We start from the raw sequence: 19,446 nt of genomic DNA, 5'->3' as shown, positions 1-19,446 counted from the left end.
CACAGTGGTTGAGAGTCCGCCTGCCGACGCAGGGGACACGGGTTCGTGCTCCGGTCCGGGAAGATCCCACATGCCGCGGAGCGGCTGGGCCCGTGAGCCATGGCCGCTGAGCCTGCGCGTCCGGAGCCTGTGCTCCGCAACGGGAGAGGCCACAACAGTGAGAGGCCTGCGTACCGCAAAAAAAAAAGACAATGTAAATTCAAGTCAGACGAACCCAATTCTGAATCTAGTTTAAAGGTGTAAGAGTTAAGGTAAAAAGCTAAGCCACAGTCACAAGAGACCCACCCATACAATAGTTTAAACCACAGAAGTTTATTTCTCTCTTGTTCTGAGGTGAGTGGTCTCAGCTGGTGGAGCAGCTTTTTCATGAAGTCACTCTGGACCCGGGGTCCCTCCAGCACGTTGGTCCACAGTCCTCTAGGACACTGTTTTCATTTGCAGGTTGGAAAGGAGTCGTTCCAGATTCCAACTGGATGGAAGGAAAAAGGCCAGCTGGGAAGCAAGTCAGGTGTCTTCGGGACTGCCCTGGCAACAGCACACCCTGCTGACAGGAACCTGCCACTTGGCCACACCTGGCTGCAAGGACACTGAGCCACGTCATCTGCTGGCATGCCTCCGAGGAGGATGGATGGACTCCGGCGTGGTGGACAAGTAATCTCTGCCAGAAAGGCCTTTGAAGCGATGTAAAACTCCCTCATATGATTAGGAAGTGGGAAGTGGCTGCCATAAAAGTCCGCATAACGGTTACCTTTGAGCAGAAGAGTATTGAGAAGGAAATTTTGAGATATTGGCAATGCACGAGGTAGTTACATGGTGTCCTCTTTATATTAATTCATTAAGCTGTATTTTAAGTTTTTCCATCTTTTTTTCACAGCAAAGGGTTTTTAAATAAAGACCAACCTTGCTGCAAGAAGATACACACTGTCCAATTCTTACTGGGTGTGTATACCTCAGTCAGTCTAGCAGATCAGAAAATGAGATCCCCAAATGACATATAACATTGTTTGGTTTTACTTAATACATTTTTGTAAAAGCAAATATTTGTCGTTTATTTCCATTGATTTCTGAGTTCAATTTCGCTATTTATCTGGTATGAAATGGGCTTTTAGAAACGAAATGCTGATTTACGATTTTATTTATAAGAGAGAAGGATTTGACATAACAGCTCAGCATGTGACAAGAGTCCGGGAGTCAATTCAGGTTCAGCATCATTCTTTCACCAACAACCCATGAGCAATCCAACTTTAACTCAGATTTATATGAAATAAGAATAAAACTGGTGGGACTGTGTGGCAGACAGACTCTAAGGTGGTCCCACATCCCCTGCCTTCTAGTATTCATGCCCTTGTGTAACCCCTTGAGTGTGGGTGGGACTTACTTCTAACCAAAAGAATACAGCAACGGTGACAATGTGATTACCTTACATAGGAATGTAATGTCAGTCTTGCCAGGGACACTCTTGCCGGCTTTGAAAAGGCTGCAATAATGTAAAGCTGCTTATGGAGAGAATCACGTGGAAACGAACTGAGGGTGGCTTCTAGCCAACCATCACCAAGAACCGAGACCCTCAGTCCAAGAGCCTACAAGGGGCTGAACTCTGCCCACAACCGTGTGAGCTTACAAGCAAATGCTTCCCATTTCGAGCCTCAGATGAGACCCCAGCCCTGACTGGCACCTGCACTGCAGCCCTGCAGAGGACCCAGCTAAGCTGTGCCCAGGCTCCTGACCCACAGCAACTATGAGGTAACAAATGTGTGTTGTTTTAACTACGTTCACAGTAAGAGTGTGACACAGGAACAAATATAATCTTTGTGAAAATCCAAGAACACTTGACAGAAAATACCTTATCTTCTCAATAAATTTATGAAAATTAGGATTTTAACAGGGTATTTTAAGAGCATGACAAGACAGCTCATGACAGGGGCTGACTGCCATTAATTTTTCTCAACAGAGACTCACATTACTCCTTCAAGAGGCATTTTATCAGTTTTTTTTTTGCGGTACGCGGGCCTCTCACTGTTGTGGCCTCTCCCGTTGCGGAGCACAGGCTCCGGACGCGCAGGCTCAGCGGCCATGGCTCACGGGCCCAGCCGCTCCGCGGCATGTGGGATCTTCCCTGACCGGGGCGCGAACCCGTGTCCCCTGCATCGGCAGGCGGACTCTCAACCACTGCACCACCAGGGAAGCCCCTATTTTATCAGTTTTTGAAGGTAAGTATATTTTGAACTCTGTCAAGTGCACACTGCTCTTTTCTTTTGGAAAGCAAGTATACAGAATAAAGGAGAAGGCTCTTTGATTTTTTTTTAATTAATTTATTTACTTATTTTTGGCTGTGTTGGGTCTTCGTTGCTGCACGCGGGCTTTCTCTAGTTGTGGCGAGCAGGGGCTACTCTTCGTTGCGGTGCGCAGGCTTCTCATTGCAGTGGCTTCTCTTGTTGCAAAGCACAAGCTCTAGGCACGTGGGCTTCAGCAGTTGTGGCACGTGTGCTCAGCAGTTGTGGAACATGGGCTTAGTTGCTCTGCGGCATGTGGGATCTTCCCAGACCAGGGATCGAACCCATGTCCCCTGTATTGGCAGGCGGATTCTTCACCACTGTGCCACTAGGGAAGTCCCGGCTCTTTGTTGTTTGATGTTAACTTTCTTTACTACTTCCCCCAGCACCAACATTCCCCCTAAAACACTATCAATTGCTAGGTATGTAGCCCATACCCCAAAATTCTTACTCTTCATTATTGACTTCCATAACAAGGGCAACAGATGCCTGAATATGAATAGACTGAAACGTTAAGCGTTACTGTATCTTAATCGACAAACTGCATTTATAACAGCTTTTGCACTATGTGTTAATACTTCTCAATTATTTCATCTCAATATAATTAATTATATCTCACTCACTTATAACCTACTCTGTAGAAGAGAAAAACATATTATTGGTCCAGACTTACAATTTAAAATAAAAACTGCTTTGCTAGTAAAAAAAAAAAAAAACAAAAAAACCACACCTGGTATTCCAACCATTTCAGTCACACTTGTGAGCATTATGTCACTGCTTTTACTATTATATCATATGTCATAAACATATGTACACAGATCCACTGATCTGTCATGTAACAGTTTATACAATTCTACGGCGGTATAATACACATACTGTCAAGAACACTTCTCTTGTCCACCACAAATAAGCAAATACAGGTTCAATGACCTGAGAGCTAAGGGTTTAGAAATGGGCACTATGAAAGAGCCCACCTCTTGTGAAGTTCCTTAAACAGCTGAACCAGATTCTAAGGGAACGTTTGGCAGAAATGCCTGAAACAACGAAGAGAGTGTCACATTTTCAAAGCAGTAAGGGCTAAGAGAATATAAAATTTAGTGAGCAGCAGCTCAGTCATCACTGAATGAGAGTAAAACAAGGGGAAGCTGGACTGCTTGTAGGCAGGAACTTCCCTACACAATAAAAAGTTCTATAGAAAAACTCTGCTACATTTCGTTTTGTGAAAATGAATAAGGAGAAGGCTCACTAAAATGGAGTTGGCAGGCCAGAAGGGGGAGCTCTCATGCAGTACCACTCAAAGTCAGCAGGAGGAAGAATCAACAGGAAAGAATCATCAATTACAGGTCCCCACAGGAAAAGACGTACAGGGCATCTCCTACAAGAAATCCACTTCCCCAGCAACTCAGCCGGAAACCACCAGCACTTTGAACTCTCACTTTTCTCCAATGGACTTTGATTCAAAACAACCCCTGCCAACATCCACCTTTCTCTCTATAAAATAATGTTCCTCTCCTTTGTTAGACTTGCCTTTGGCCTTTGTATAGCATGCTTGTCCCAAATTGCAATTCTCTGCTATTCTCGAGTAAACCCACTTTTGCTGGTAAAATAACTCCTTCATTTTTAAGGTCAATGATTTTCAAAACTTAGCCTTAAGAATAATTAAGACTCAAGGTAACAAAAAATATGAAGGTTCATAAAAATTACTCACTCTTTTCACTCTCTGTCCAATTCTTAGACTCCACTAAACCACCTGAATGCATAGCAGACATAATCTTCTGAGCAACACTGGAGAGTGGTATCTTACAGAGGTCAAAGCCTACAAATGCCTCGTAACCTTCCATTTTCATAAAATCCTAAACATAAGATAAACATAATACCCATATATTAATTTTGAGACTTCAAAATAAGAAACAAGTCATGTAAAAATTTTTACATAGACATTCATAAAAATTACTATATTCACCACTACAGGAAATAGGTATTAACTGTCCCCATAATACAGATAAGATAGTAAGAAGAAAGTTAAACATTTAGAGGCTCAACTGGGTATTATGGTAAATAGACAGACAACAAAGTAAAGAACGTATCTCCAATCTTGAAGCAAGCAATCTACTCAAATATTTCCTACTTCCTGAGGTTTGAAACAAATGGCTATTATAGTCTTCAAACATACAGATCCAGTAACATAAAAATTATTTTTAACTGACTTGGGTTATTATGACAGACACATAACCTAACATCCTTTCACTTGCACTGCTGGGCTGTACTGGTCCCCTGGGCTGAGCAGGTGAAGGTCTAGAAGGGACAGTACAAATCATCGAGTAGCTGGTAATACATCTAATGTACTTGGCACTAATCTAAACAGAATTTGCTGTTTCATGAACCAGAAAACCAGGTGACACTTTCCCACATTACTGGAGAGGAGAAAAATTTCAAGTAAATTCTCAATTCCAAGGTAGGGCAGAGGGAAAAACAGGAACAAACAAAGGTCACCTGTGAGGAGTTAATAACAAAATCTTAGGCAAAACTTATTGCTACAAATTTTTCAAGCATATTAAGACCTACTTAACAAATACAAAATTTGAAAAATGTACAAATACAATAATTAGCAAATTCAAAATTGTCAAGGCCAATATGTCATCTGAGCATACCCATTTTCTGATGGTTATAGCTAAAAAACTCCATAAACATCCCCTAAAATGTGAAGTTTTTAGACAGGCATTCCACATTACAAGCAGGTAATACATTTTTGGAGCAGTAATATTTCTTGCAAGTAGTGTCTAAATCTTCTCTTTTCTCCATAAAGCTTACTTAGTATGTAACAGAGGTCACATATAAACTAGGCACTCAAGAATCATTTGATGTAATAACTGATAAATAAGCTACTTCAAATTATTTTACCTCAACTCTTAAAATAATTTCTAATTGTCCAAATACTACACTTGTATCCCAACCAATAGAATCCAACACTTAGATATTTTCACTCCTAAGAAATTGATTAAAATAGTGTTATACATCATCTGAGCAACCACTTCCATGGAATTTTGAAATTTCATTTTGAAAGACATTCATTATATGTAAGTCAGACTGAAGTCAAAGCACTGCTGAGATCTGTCCTGCAGATATGTTGAATCCCTAGGACCCAACCGCTAAAATGAGCAAAGGCCAATGGAGACTTGACATTCTTTGTGGTACAAGCAGGAACATTAAAATTTAAGTCTCGAAGTCTACAGCAGGGAATTATGGGTGAATACAGTTTGAGTGGCAGAATTTTACTTCATAGACAAATATGAGGGAACTTAACTATTCCATTTATTAAGGTCTACAGCTTTAACAATGCTGATTCAAAGTCCTACAAATTTTTAAAATATTTAACAGCAGAAATTTCTATCTCTAAAAAAAAACAAAAATGAGATACAATTAACTCTGTAAAAAATATCTGCATTATATAATAATGCTTTTTCCCTGTAACTTAAAAGTTACCAGGACTAAGTGCCACCAAGCAAATGTTCAAGTCATAAAAAGCACTGGGACTTCGAACAAACATATAATAAACCAAATTGATATAATACTTGAATTCATTAAATGAAATGTTCCATTGACCTCGAATTTAAAATTTTCAGTGTTTATTAGCTATATTCTCCCCCTAATATATAAAATATTAAAATACAGCACATGCAGTAAAGATTTCATTTTCAGTCTTCCAGACCAACAGCCTTAATCTTTGACCGGTTTTCTAAATTCTCCACAATATCTTTCAGATAATCTTCATCTTTAAAAAAATATACATATAATTCTCTTTCCATTTGATGCAGTTTATTAGATGCCAAAATTTTTCTTTTTGTCTTCACATCAGCAAGAATATCAGTAAGAAGATGATTTAGCTTATTTAGCTGAGATTCAACTTGATGAAACTGCTCCATTAACTCCTAAAAGGAAAACAGTAATGTTTTTAATTCAAGAGCTTTATTCATACTACCAATTATAAATTTAAAATGTAATTTACATAAGAAGAATCTAAATGATATAATGATTATTCCCACAATCTCAATAATAAATGAACCTCAATTAAAAATCCATAGCAGGGGGTACCTTCCCTGGTTGTCCAGTGGTTAAGACCCCGAGCTTCCACTGCAGCGGGTGGGGGGGGTTCCATCCCTGGTCGGGGAATTAAGATCCCACATGCCGCGGGCAAAAAAAAAAATCCATAGCAGGATTAATAAAAAGTCTATGTATTGATAAGACCCACTGCAACCACTTCCTACAGGCAATTTTAAGTGATTCAAAGCAAACTCCTACTCCCTGAAGAGTACTTGATATGTAAACTGTTCTGCATATTCATACATTCAAATATTACTGAATGCCCACCACGCACCAAGCACTGTTTTAGAGTCTGCAAATAGAAGAATGAGCACCATTTCCTTCCTGGAACTTACGTTCTGCTTAAGTAATCAAACCTTGTTTTAGCCTAAGCTGTTTACTCTAGACATCACAGGTTCTGAGAAAACCTTGAAATGAAGCAATTACCAATATAAAAGAATTACCTTAACAAAAATCTCATTTTTCTTTTTTCACATTGTTACATTAGATGGAACTATATGTGACATTCAACAATCCTGACTTACCATGTAATTCTTCTCAAAAACCTAGACATGCTGGACCCTTCACAGTTAATAATTGAAATTCTTCACTTCTTAACATTAAAAGCAGTTTATTAACAAGTTTCCATGGCCTTCTAGTCATGTATTCTACTCCTGTAATTCTTCAGCCAGTATTACCAAAGAGGTTCTCAGAAAATCTGTAGCTGTAACTACACCTCAACCTCCCACAGCCTCTCAGCATGGTCCACAGCATGGTAATCACCTGGGGGAGTTTGTTAAGAATAGTTTCCTGCACCTCATTCCACACTAAATCACTCTGCAACAGGGCCAGAAGCTACATTTCAACAGGCTCCTTGGTGATTCTAACGTACAAGTTCATGAATAACAGCTTCACACCTGTCATAAATGCCAGTTCCAGAGAGTATTTCTTAAACTAACTACATTAAAAAAAAAAAAAATCAAGTAATATCCACATTAAGCGGTCTCTCTTTGAGGAAAAACTCTGTAAACTTGAATACAATCAGAAACATCTAACCTTTAGTTTCAATACTAAAGATCTTAACAGCTTCATTAATAAAAATGCAAGTTAAAATTCATATGGATGACACTTTATACCTCACTGGGATAGGGAAAAACATTAAATAATGATACCCAATGACATTATAGTGAAATCACCATATTTTAGTGATTCTAGGATGGAATCTTTCACATTTTAATATAACTGAAATCAACATGCACTGTACAATCAAGAGCATCATGTAACTGTTATTGACCAGACACTCATTAGAAGCACTTTATCACCAATATTTTATTTTTTGCCATGCCACAGGACTTGCAGGATCTTAGTTCTCCCAACCAGGGACTGAACCTGCGCTGCCTGAAGTGGAAGCTCCGAGTCCTAACCACTGGACCGCCAAGGAATTCCCTCACCAATATATTTTTTTTTCTTTTTTTTTTATGGTAAGAACACATAACATGAGATCTCCCCTCTTAAATTCAGGAGTACAATACGGTATTGTTAACTACAGGCACAATGTTGTATGGCAGATGGCTAGAACTTGTTCATTTTGCATAACTGAAACTTTAGACCTGTTGATCAACAACTTCCCATCTGGCAACCACCATTCTACTCTGTGCTTCTAATAAATCTACTTTAGATGCTCATATAAGTGGAATCATGCACTATTTCTTCGTGACTGGCTTATTTCACTTAGCATAATCTCCTCAAGGTTCACCCATGTTGTGGCATTTTGCAGTTCTCTTTTTCTAAGGCTGAATAATATTCCATTGTATGTGTATACTATATTTTCTTTATCCATTCCTCCACTGATGGACTTTTAGGTTGTTTCCACAGCTTAGCTATTATGAGTAAGTGCTGCGATGAACATGTGAGTGCAGACATCTCTTTAATATCCTGTTTTCATTTCCTTTGGATATATATCCAGAAGTAGGATTACAGGATTATAACAGTAGTTCTATTTTTAAAATTTTTGAGGAAATTCCATACTGTTTTCCACAGCAGCTGCACCATTTTGCATGCCCACCAAAAATGTACAAGGGTTCCAATTTCCCCACATCCTCACCAATCCTAGTCTTTTGATTTTTGGTAACAGTCATCCTAACAGGCACAAGGTGTTATCTCACTGTGGTTCTGATTTGCATTTCCCTGATAATTAGATAATCGAACATCTACTCATAAACCTGTTGGCCATCTGTATTTCTTCTTTGAGGAAGTGTCTATTCCAGTCCTTAGCCCATTTTAAAATCAGGTTATTAAGTTTTCTGCTATCACCAACATTCTTGATGTATAATGTGGAAAAATATTAAAAGTACTTTGAGTCAAGAAATAACATAGAAGTGGACACTAAATGTGAAGCTTTAGAAACACCTTAACCATTTTAATTGGCTTTTTCCCTTTTAATGTATATTCAACAGTGATATGATAAAAAGCTATGCGTACCCACACCTAAAAGGTATCTTCTAATAGGCATGAAATAAAAATTCTAAATAAGGAAATACTGTGTCAGTTTAACTGAAAAGGTTTTTTCTTTCTTAGAAATTCATGAAATTATGGTGTATCATATGATAAGTGGTGTCTAGCAGACATTTAACAGTGCTGGTGACATTGTAAGTAGGTACAACTCCTTTGAAAAGCAATATGGCAGTATCAAAGGCCAAAAAATGTGTATACCCAAGAAATCCAATAATTCTACTTCTAAGAGTTCATCCAAATGAATGTATCAAAAAAAAAAAAGAAAGTATCCAACAACAAAAAGCTATATACACAAGATATACATGATCTCATTCAAGAGCAAACAAAAGAAAAAAATGAAGACTATCAAAATACTCCAAGATGGTGGACTGGTTACACAAATTATGACACAGTAATTAAATCAAGAGTATTATAAACTTTAAAAACTAAAATCGTTTAGCATGGAAATGTTTATTTCATAAGGCTAAGTATAAAGGAAGAACATGAAAGATACATTAAGTAAAGGAAAAAAGCATCCACCTTGCAAATACTAACCAAAAGAAAGATAGCATAGGAATATTAATATCAGACAAGAGAATATTAAGACAAAAAGCACAACACAGGGTCATTATATAATGCTCAGTGGTTCAATTCACTGCAATTTAAGTCTACCAGAATATTTCACTGCGATTTTAAATTTGGATGTAACTTATAAACTCAAATATAAAGAAAAAACTGACAGAACTACAGGGAGAAATTTTCAAATCCACCATCATGGGATTTTTACATAATTGTTTAAAAGATCAAGAAGATAAAAATCACTAATAGGAGACTTTAAAAAACTAATCACAAATATCACTTCACATCCATTAGGATGACTGTTACATATGTTTTAAAAAGGGAAAATAACAAGTGTAGGCGAGGACATGGAGAAACTGGAACCCTGGTGCAGCTGCTGTGGAAATGTTCGGCAGATCCTCAGAAAGTTAAACAGAGACTTACCACATGACTCAGCATCCACTCCTAGGTATATACCCAAAAGGAATGAAAACAGGGACTCAAGTACTTGTACAACAATGTTCACAGCAGCATTATTCAAAACAGCCAAAAGGTGTAAACAACCCAAGTGTCCATTAAACAGATGAACAGATAAAATGTGATGTATACACACAATGGAATACTCAGCCGCAAAAAGGAATAAAACTCTCACACCTCATGCAATATGGATGATACTTAAGGACATTATGCTAAAATAAGCCAAACACAAAAGGACAAATATTATACAATTCTACTTACATGAAGTACCTAGAGTAGGCAAATTCATAGAGACAGAAACTGGAATAGAGTTACCAGGGATGGGGGAAAGGAGGAATGGGGAGTTAATATTTAATAGGCACAGAGATTGGCCCATTTGGGATGAGGAAAAAGTTCTGGAAATGTATGGTGTCATGGCTGCACGACACTGTGAATGTATTTAATGTCACTGAATTGCACACTTTAAAGTGGTTAAAATTGTAAATTTTACACTTTGTGTATTTTACCACAGTAAAAAAATTATTTAAAAAAACTAATCATAAGCCTTCTTATTTCAAGAAAAGTAAGCTAGTTACTCAGATCAATTCTTCTATAGGAAAAAATGTGAAAGGTGAAACGAAGTACTTAGTCAAACAAAACAAAAGCTTCCTAAAAGCAACAAAGAGGTAACAAGACATTAAAAGAAACTACAAGACCATAAAACAATGCAGGTTGGTAAGGGAGCCCAGGAGGTGCTTTACTCAATTGCCAATCTTGGAAAATCAGAATCCATGATTCCTGGGAGAAAAATCAAAGTCCAAGGTCCACAGAAGGTGGGAAGTCAAACAGGAGACTCTTCATAATAAACTAAGGACTCAAAGGACACCAACAATCTTAAGATCAGGATGGCCAGAGGTGGAAGAGCCCTTGGTTAGAATTACAGCCCAGATAGGAGTCACCTGGGTCCTCCGAAAACAGAGTCTGAACCCAGTTTATGGTTCAGAAGTGGTGGTGCCCAAAATATCTAACAAAACATACATGAAGGCAGAAGGCATTTAAGGATCCTTTTGTTATCTCATAATGTAAGGGGGTCCCTTCACCAGAAAGATACTGATTTTAAATTTGTATGCCTCAATAAATGGTGATGGGACAATTTGGTTATTCATAGGGAAAAAATAAAAATAAAATGAGAACTCTACCTCTCATGTCATACATAAAAATAAACTCCTGGTGGATTAAAGAACTGAACTTGAACAGCATAACTTTAAGATAAAGGGGACTATCATTATGATGTTATGGGCAAACCTGAACAAGATATAAAAAAGGGCAAACTTTAAGAGTGATTAAATGACATGACATTAAAACATCAAAAAAAAAAAGCCAAAAATAAACTAACAGGAAACAGTAAAAAAGAAAAAAACAAGCCACAAATAGGGAGCAAATATACATAACACACATCACTGACAAAGGACTGGCATTTGAAATACATAAATAACTCCTACTGAAAGGGGGTTCAACCTCCCTAACCATCAGAGAAATGCAAATTACAATCTCAACGGGACGCTATTTTACATCTCTACAGAGTGAGAGAAAATTATAACTCAGACAGTGCTACGTGATGAAAAGGATATGGATACATAGCATCTCTTAAACATCGCCGATACAATATGATACAACCCCTTTAGAAATCAGTTTGATGTACACTGTAAAACTGAACGTGTTATCTAGCAATTCCACGCCTGTGTGTGGGGACAGCGAGTGATGTGTGAGTGTGAGTGTGTGTGTGTGTGTGTGTGTAGGCATGCATCTACAAGACATGCAACAAGACTATACATAGCTGTATGATCTACAATGGCAAAAACTGGAAATAATCTAAATGTCTGTCAACAGAACAGATAATTGTGGAATTTCACATAAGAGAATACTAACTATACAAAAAACTATAAATGAGCTATAGCTTTACAAATATCAACATGGATGAATCTAAAAATCATACTAAGAAACAAGCAAGTTACTAAAGAATACATTAATACAATCTATATAAAATTCAGAAACATACAAAACTAAATAACACATGGTCTGTATTATAAACGAACGCGAATGACAAAATTAAGCGTAGTAGTTACTCCTTGAAGAAGAGAGGGGAATGCTATTAGGAGGAGCACGCTAATACTAAGTGTACAGAGGATTTTAGAGATATAAGGGCAATCCTCTATTTACTAAGATAGGTGAAAAAAATACAGGGGTGGTTTTATTTTTCTTAATTCTTAGCATAAACATTATATATCCTACATCTGAAATATTTCATAAATTTTTAAAATTCTGTGTACACTGATCAAAACGATCTAAAAAATATATTTATATGTTTTTATATGAATAAAAAAGATATGAAAATGTTATTAGGGCAATGGGATATGGAGTAATATTTTCCTCATGTTAACATTTTCTTTAGCATCTTTTACAATGAACACTGTTTTTTATTTTTATTTTTAAAAATTTTTTTTGCAGTACACGGGCCCCTCACCGCTGTGGCCTCTCCTGCTGCGGAGCACAGGCTCCGGACGCGCATGCTCAGCGGCCATGGCCCACGGGCCCAGCCACTCTGCGGCACGCGGGATCCTCCTGGACTGGGAGACAAACCCATGTCCCCCGCATCAGCAGGCAGGCTCTCAACCACTGCGCCACCAGGGAAGCCCTGAACACTATTTTTTGAAGTATTTTTCATTAGTATGGCAACACCCACCTGATCACTAAGCAAAAGCTGATTTCCTCCTTGATACAAAGCATCACAAAGCATGTCCACATCATTATTTAGTTTGGACAGAAAGAAAGAATGCTCTTGAGCAGATACTGCTAACTGCTCTTGTACCAAAGAAACATCCTGTTTTAATTTCTCAGCCACTTCTTCCAGGTTTCCATGGGTTATAAACAATTCTTTTTTCTTATTCTCGCCTTCTAAAAGTTGATAAAGCCTAAAATGTGAAGATTAAAAATTATACAAAAATATTCTCAAGTCAGTACAGTTTTCAAAATTATAATCCACTATATATTGGGGCATCTTTGGGGAAAGCTAACAACCTATAAATATTAATCAAACAACTAAAAACATTCCAACTAAAATACTACCTCATTACAGAAATATGTATTCTAATTACTGTATCTGAATCCCCAGTTTTCCCATCTTCCAAGTTTTAGACAAAAAATTTTTTGACTTTAACTGCCATTAACCTACTTCAAACGTTTCAGAGGTACCTCCCTAGAAAACCACTCTTTCGCAGAACACAACTATGATGTAGTAGAAACAGCAATGAACTTGAAACAGAAGACCTAGATCTGAGTTCTGGCTGCCATGTAAGGCCTAAGTCAAGTCAACCTCTGAGGCTTAATTTTCACATCGTAATACCTACCTAATTTTAAAGGACTGTGGTAAACTTAAAAGAGAAAAAATGAAAATATAAACAACGTAAAATGTTTTTAAAAAGTAAACAGTAAAGAGCCACGTAAATAGTAATAGTAAACTTGCTACTCCAGTCATGTCCATATTTGCTTGACAAATTAAATTCCTAATGAACCATGAGGTCACTTTAACACTTCAAACATTAATGGCAGAAATATCCTACAAGACTAATGGAAAAATGTGAGGCAGCACCTTCTACATATTTATGACAAAAAGTGCCTGCTCTTTTTCTTAGAATTTTTTAAAAATGTATTATTTTAATTATTTTAACAAGTTGCAACAGGCTTCCTAAAACAGGTTCAAGCCTAAGGCTAATTCTGTTCTTGTGGAATGTCACTACACAATTGCAGGGGGCACCATTTACACAGAATCATGAGGTCAATGCCACCTCTGAAAGTGTGCAGTGAGGCAGCCCTATCCCTGCCCTTCATTTCATCAATAAGAACACAAAGTATTAGATGATTTTCTTCTAGCCTAGAGAAAAATCAGGAGTAGGATCGAGATTTTTGAGTCCTTTGACTACTTTAGCCCTCCAATTTCAGTATCCCCATACCATCAATTGCTTAGACATCCAGAAAAGACTGGAAGCTAGCATTCATTCTTGCTGATTCACCTTGACTAGACGCAAAAATGAAGTCTTCTCTCCTCTCTACTGCTGCCTTCTCCACATGAAGTCAATTCTCTGCTCTGCAATACTTGCTATACACCCAGCTATACTTCCTGCTGTAAGTTAAACTCCTGCCCCAAATCTAAAAACATCTATCAATAAATAGTGCCTAAACATGAATAAAGACCTTGTATTGTATATTTTCAATCCTCCAACCCATCCACCTCACCTCTAAACCAGCTACTTCCAGATTTAACATAAATGAAAAAGAGAGCAAGAATTAAAAAGGAAAAAGAAACATATAAGAATGTAACAGAAAGGTGGAAGAAAAGAATACAAAGGCCAAAAACGGAGTGCAAAGAATCCTTTAAATGTCCACAATTTTAGTTCAGACTCTAGTATTTTACAAAAACGAATGGAAAAATAATTATTCACTAAACAAACAATGAAGCCCACCTATGAGTAGAATAATCCTTGGTATCAATGGTATTCCTTGGATTTATCTGCTGAGATACAGATGGGTCTGTCAGCATTTCTAATTGGTGGTGGAGCATCAAATTACTTTGACTAAGTTCTTGAACCAAGTTTTCAAGCTGACGATATATGTCCAAATGCCTTCTCAATTCAATTTCATAAGATAATTGTACAAGTTCAAATGATGCCTTTTGCTTTATCAACTGATTTAAAACTAACTCTTGTCTTGCTGTGTAATAGTCTTGTTTAGCAATCTGCAGGTCGAAATCTCCCTTTACAACTGGCATATTCAATAACTGGGCATTCTCTCTTACCACAGCAGGCAAAATTTTGTCTTTTATATGAGTGATTTGTTCTTCAAGTTTCAGAATCTCACTGTTCAAGCTAGAAATTTTAGCATCCAAAATATCTTTGCCAAGAACCTACACAAAGAAAATAATTACATTTCAAACTGTAAGTATAAAGTTGAAATAGTTTTAAAATTATTTTCACTTCCCATTTTAGGTTATCAGATAACATACTGACTAATAACTTATTTCATATTAGCAGAAGCCAAAATCACAGTTTAAAAAAGCAAAGTGTAGACTAAGCCAAGGGTAAAGCCATTATGAATTGCTAACTTTTAATGCTATGACTACCATGTAAAATACTAGACACAGTAATGGACATCTTGTCATGTTTGTCTTAATAAAAATCACACTACTCACCGAACGCTAATGTATACTATTTAAGTTTTTCTTAAAATTAAAATAATCTCAGTAGCTATTCTCCCAGCCTGCCTGTTGATTTCAGCACTTCTACAGAATAACAGGACTTCACACATCATTCCAAAGTTTGTGTCAGTTATAGGTATTCAGCTTCAGAAAAGCTGTTATTTTTACTCAACTATCTAGTGGTTACATTACCAAGAAAGTAAGCTTCCCAAGAGTGCAGATGGCTAACTATAATACATCTATACATTCTTAGAAAAGAATCAGGGTTTCAATCCACTGAACCAGATCTCTAACTTCATTAGCACCATCCTCTGGTCAGCGCAAACAAGGCAGAAAACCCGTAACACAGCAATAAGGCTCTTTACCCATTCATCATAAAAAAGGGAATGTCAGGGTCATCTGCCAACACAGAATGCAAAAGTACTTTTGTTTAAAATGAACTAGATAATGTGGTCGGGTTATAAATACTATTTCTGCCCTTGGCTAATATGAAGATCTATTTATACGAAACAATGACACAGATCACAACTAAACACTGAACGAACAGAAAACAAGAGACTGTGATTCCTTATTATATCCCCATTTCTAAAGACTTTACTATCAGTATTACTCCATTAGCAACAACAATTTCAATATGAATCCAGTCCCATTTCTCATGTTTACCTTGCTAGTGAGGCTATGAAGATTCTCCTCTGCCCATTTTACACTTGACTTCAGGCTCAAATTTCTTGCTTTCAAGTGAATTAACTGATGTTGAGCACAAATATAAGCCAGCTGCAGCCTAGCCATCTCTAGCCGTCTCTCCTCAAGAACTTCTTGATTCTCACAAATAGAGGATGCGTGTATATCTAAAAGTTGAAAATTTTCTTCGTTTGAACTTTCAACTACTTCATGTACACCTTGAAAGAACTGTTTTTTGGTATATAAGGTTAATGCTGCTGTGCTTTGCTCTTCTTGGCTTAGAAATTTTTCCAATGAAAACTGAGATAAAAACACCAGTGGATCTGTCCCTTGGCCCAAATTCGAACGTCTGAAGAACACCAGTAATTTTGCAACTCCATCAGTAAGAGCGTGAAGCTCATTACTGATCTTAGTATTGGTAGCATTTAGAATTCGCTGACTCTGCTTCAGCTTCTTATTGGCTGCTCCTTCTTTAGCATTTAACCTCAGAGACTTGTGGCTAGTTACTGAAGCCATCAACTGGCATTTATTACGTCGCTGAATTTTCAGGGTCTTTAATTTCTGCAGAGTTTCAACCTCATCCTCTAATTTCTCCAGCTCTTTGTCATTCAGGGTAGGTGTCTTCAAATCAGAAGTTTTACAGGTATTAAGAACTTCATCCAATGCTGCTCCTTCTAGGATGGGCTTGCCTGATTTCTGAAGAATGCTAAAAGCTTCCAATTCCTCTTCAGATAATACGTTCCGTTCACTCACATTCCCACAAAACCACTTCAAAAATGATTCATTTTCAACAGTCTCAAACAACCAGTCAAAATCTTCCCCATTAAGAATATCAGCTTTGGGATAATCAATTTTTTTTAACGTTTCCACAAACTCCTTTCCACAACTCATGGTTTAACTACCGAAATTTTTTGTAATTGATAAGGCTTTATAGTGTTGATATTTAGAAAATGAATCCAAATACATACAAAACTAATTTTATGTTAAGTCCACAGAGAAGGGGGAAATATATTTTTAGACTCTATAATAATTTCTCCTGGGGGGGGAGAAAAAACAAGTGTTAGACCACAAATAGGGCACTATATCTTTGAAAGGATGATACGGCTAAACATTACAAGATACAGTTGTAGCTGGAAAGCCTGATGAAGATAAACAATTAGGGTATTACTTAGAACAATGCAACAGTAATGAAAACCTAATGAACAAGGAAATCCTATTTTTTCCAAAGATAACACGGTTTAAAATACGTTGTATTTTAGAGAGCAGCAGTTCAGTTTTTAATTCGAAATACATGGATGTAAATATATCCAAGCCATCACGCGGCTAAGCAGCCTCCTTTCCCTGCCCTTCCTGAGAAAATAGAAATAAGTATGGTAAGATTTTTTACGAAGAGTCAACTAAATATTTACCTGAATAACTCAGTCAGCATCCGCATTCACGCAAGAACCAGTCAGATACGACGAACCTAGTGCAGAGAAAATCAGGCTTAAGGTTTAAGAACCACCCCCGACTCGAGAAGAGCCAAAGGACTGAGCAGTCGTTCAATAAAGGTACTTCAGGCATTTATTATTTTCAGCACAGGGACCACCTGTCCACGCTGCGAACTCCAAGGACGGAAACAGGAGGCACAGAGGAGGGCCCCAGTGACACATCTGCGGCACTCGGTGATTTGGGGTGATGCATTCAGCGATGACTGGTACGCGCGTCAATAAACCACTCGTCCACAGAGGCCGCCGAATCGGCGCCAAGACAAACTGCAGAAACCTCGGGCGGGTGCCCGGCCGGCCTGCGGGGCTCAGGTACGCCCCCCCCGCGTCCTAGCGGCGCCTCAGGGTCGGGCCTGGACGGGCGGGGCCCCGGGCGCCCCCCCTGCCCGCACTGGAGCCCCCCGTTTCCGGCCGCGCCCCTCGCCCCTCACTCGCGCCCCCGGCCCCCCCCCCCGCGCCGGAGGGAGCCCCCAGTGTCCCGCCGCTCTCCTCAACCCTCCGGGCGCCGCCCCCCGACCGCACTGAAGCCGCCAAGCTCCGGACGCTCCCCTCGCCCACCCGGCCCCCACTCGCACCCCCGGGCCCTCGCCCTGCGGACAGCGACTGCGCCGCGCGGGCAAGTACCTGCGCGCCCGAAGGACGTCCCCAGGGACGCCCGGAAGAAAGACGCAGCCCGCTGACCCGCGCCGCTCCCACAGCCCCACCTCCCGCCTGATAGAACCGCGAGGCAGCCGCCACATACCTCAGAAAGCTCGGCTCGTACCCCTCAACAGCCCGCCGCCACGCCTCGCACGGCCTCACGGGAACGCCGCCCCCCGCGCGCGCGCAGAACACCGAGGCCGGGTCGCGGGGCGACCTTCTGCACAGGCGCAGGGTCGGAAGAGGCGGGGCTGGATGGGGCGGGCCCCCGGCCTGACGTCTACCAGCAGGGAGCGAGCTGATTGACTCCCTGCCTCAGGGGCGGGGCCGGGGCGCGCGAGGGGGAGGGGTGGAGTGAGGTCTGGGGGTCGCCTAGGCGGGAGGTCCGGCCTCGCACAGTCGCTGCGCCTGCACGCAGTACCCCGTTTGCACCCTCTGAGGAGCCGGCTTTCAGCCGCAGCCTCGTTGGGTCGGGAGCGCGCACCGGAGCCAGCCCCGCCCTGCCCTGACCTGCCGGCCGCCCTGTGACCGGGCATCCTCGGCCCCGTGGCCTCTGTGTCCCGTCCTCCCCGGCCGCGGGGCCGCGCTCCACTCCGGAGTGCGCGTGGACGAGCTCGCGGAGCGGACTTACTCGCCTCACAGCCTTTTACGATGAACGCTGTTTTGCAGGAGCGCTTAGTTACCAAGCCCTCACCTGACAATCCCATTTTCCACATACGACTTTTAAATAAAAGTTGAAACTATAACTCGTATAGACATACAGTGGATATGTGTCGGGATGGAGACGGTTTCCAAGGAGGATGCCGGAAACGGAAGATGTGTGGTCAGCGAAAGGAGCAGTGCTCAAATAAGATTGCCGAGTTTGATGCAAATCTGGTTGACGCCCTACCGTCCAATGAAACCAGACTTTTGGGGGTTATCATTTGTATTGGGCAGAATTCATTTGCATCTCTACCAGACAAATCATTTTTAAGTTACCAATCTTCTACAAATTAACATCTAAATGTGCAAGGTTGGGGCCCTGGTCATTACTACATAGTCAATACCCACCCACCCACCCCCAGCATCAAATGGCCCTAAGGTGGCTTGTTAGACAATGTCCTTGTCTAGTGCGACATCGTAAGGGCAAAAGTCTTTCCGGATAATTTTTCTTAGTATTTTTAAGAAGGGAAAGAATAATGTTCTCGGGTAGATACCATGAAATTAATCTTGACTTGCACATATTAATTAATTCGTTTTACTTTTTTAATCCTCCTCTTCCAAAAGACGATAAAGCCTAAAATGATCGGAAAAACAAACATTACAGGAGAAAAAATTCACAGAGCAGTGCCCGGCCTGAAAGCAGGGGCCTGGGCCCGGGCGGGCGGGGAACGGTCCTGTTGGTGTGAGGTGGGAGGCTGGGTTAGAGCCCCGGGACCGGGAAGACTCACTCCTTTGCCCAGCCGTGGGGATGGGGATGGGATGGGGGCGAGCTGCGGGGAGAGGAACCGAGCAGCTTTCTGCGGAGGAAGGGCAGGCTGTGGAGGCA

General features: G+C 40.0%; 2 protein-coding genes across 3 annotated transcripts in view; both read right to left on the bottom strand.

The window, feature by feature from the left end:
* The window catches only part of POLN (DNA polymerase nu), a 167,231-nt gene extending 149,073 nt beyond the window's left edge, over positions 1-18,158 (bottom strand). Inside the window, exons 1-3 of the mRNA XM_029235434.1 lie at positions 18,022-18,158; positions 17,202-17,257; positions 3,982-4,126 (exon numbers count right to left, since the gene is read on the bottom strand). Of these exons, the coding sequence (XP_029091267.1) occupies positions 3,982-4,120 (139 nt within the window). The 5' untranslated portion in view covers positions 4,121-4,126; positions 17,202-17,257; positions 18,022-18,158. The remainder of the gene's footprint in view (positions 1-3,981; positions 4,127-17,201; positions 17,258-18,021) is intronic.
* HAUS3 (HAUS augmin like complex subunit 3) lies at positions 5,883-18,164 on the bottom strand. Of its 2 annotated transcripts, XM_029235436.1 has the most exons (6): positions 18,022-18,164; positions 17,202-17,257; positions 15,775-16,828; positions 14,381-14,820; positions 12,604-12,832; positions 5,883-6,202 (listed from the first exon to the last, which is right to left on the bottom strand). In XM_029235436.1, exons 3-6 carry the CDS (start codon positions 16,681-16,683, stop codon positions 5,969-5,971), a joined length of 1,812 nt encoding a protein of 603 aa, XP_029091269.1. In that variant the 5' UTR covers positions 16,684-16,828; positions 17,202-17,257; positions 18,022-18,164; the 3' UTR covers positions 5,883-5,968. The 2 variants fall into 2 exon arrangements, with proteins under 2 accessions (XP_029091269.1, XP_029091268.1); XM_029235435.1 differs by having other exon boundaries at positions 15,775-17,257.
* Between the last annotated feature and the right edge of the window lie 1,282 nt (positions 18,165-19,446).

The sequence above is a fragment of the Monodon monoceros genome, unplaced genomic scaffold, assembly GCF_005190385.1.
Source record: "Monodon monoceros isolate NGI ecotype Baffin Bay Population unplaced genomic scaffold, NGI_Narwhal_1 Super_Scaffold_20, whole genome shotgun sequence".
In the NCBI taxonomy this organism is placed as follows: Eukaryota; Metazoa; Chordata; class Mammalia; order Artiodactyla; family Monodontidae; genus Monodon; species Monodon monoceros.
Note: the sequence above shows the minus strand (reverse complement) of the source record. Positions and strands in the feature narration are given on the sequence as shown.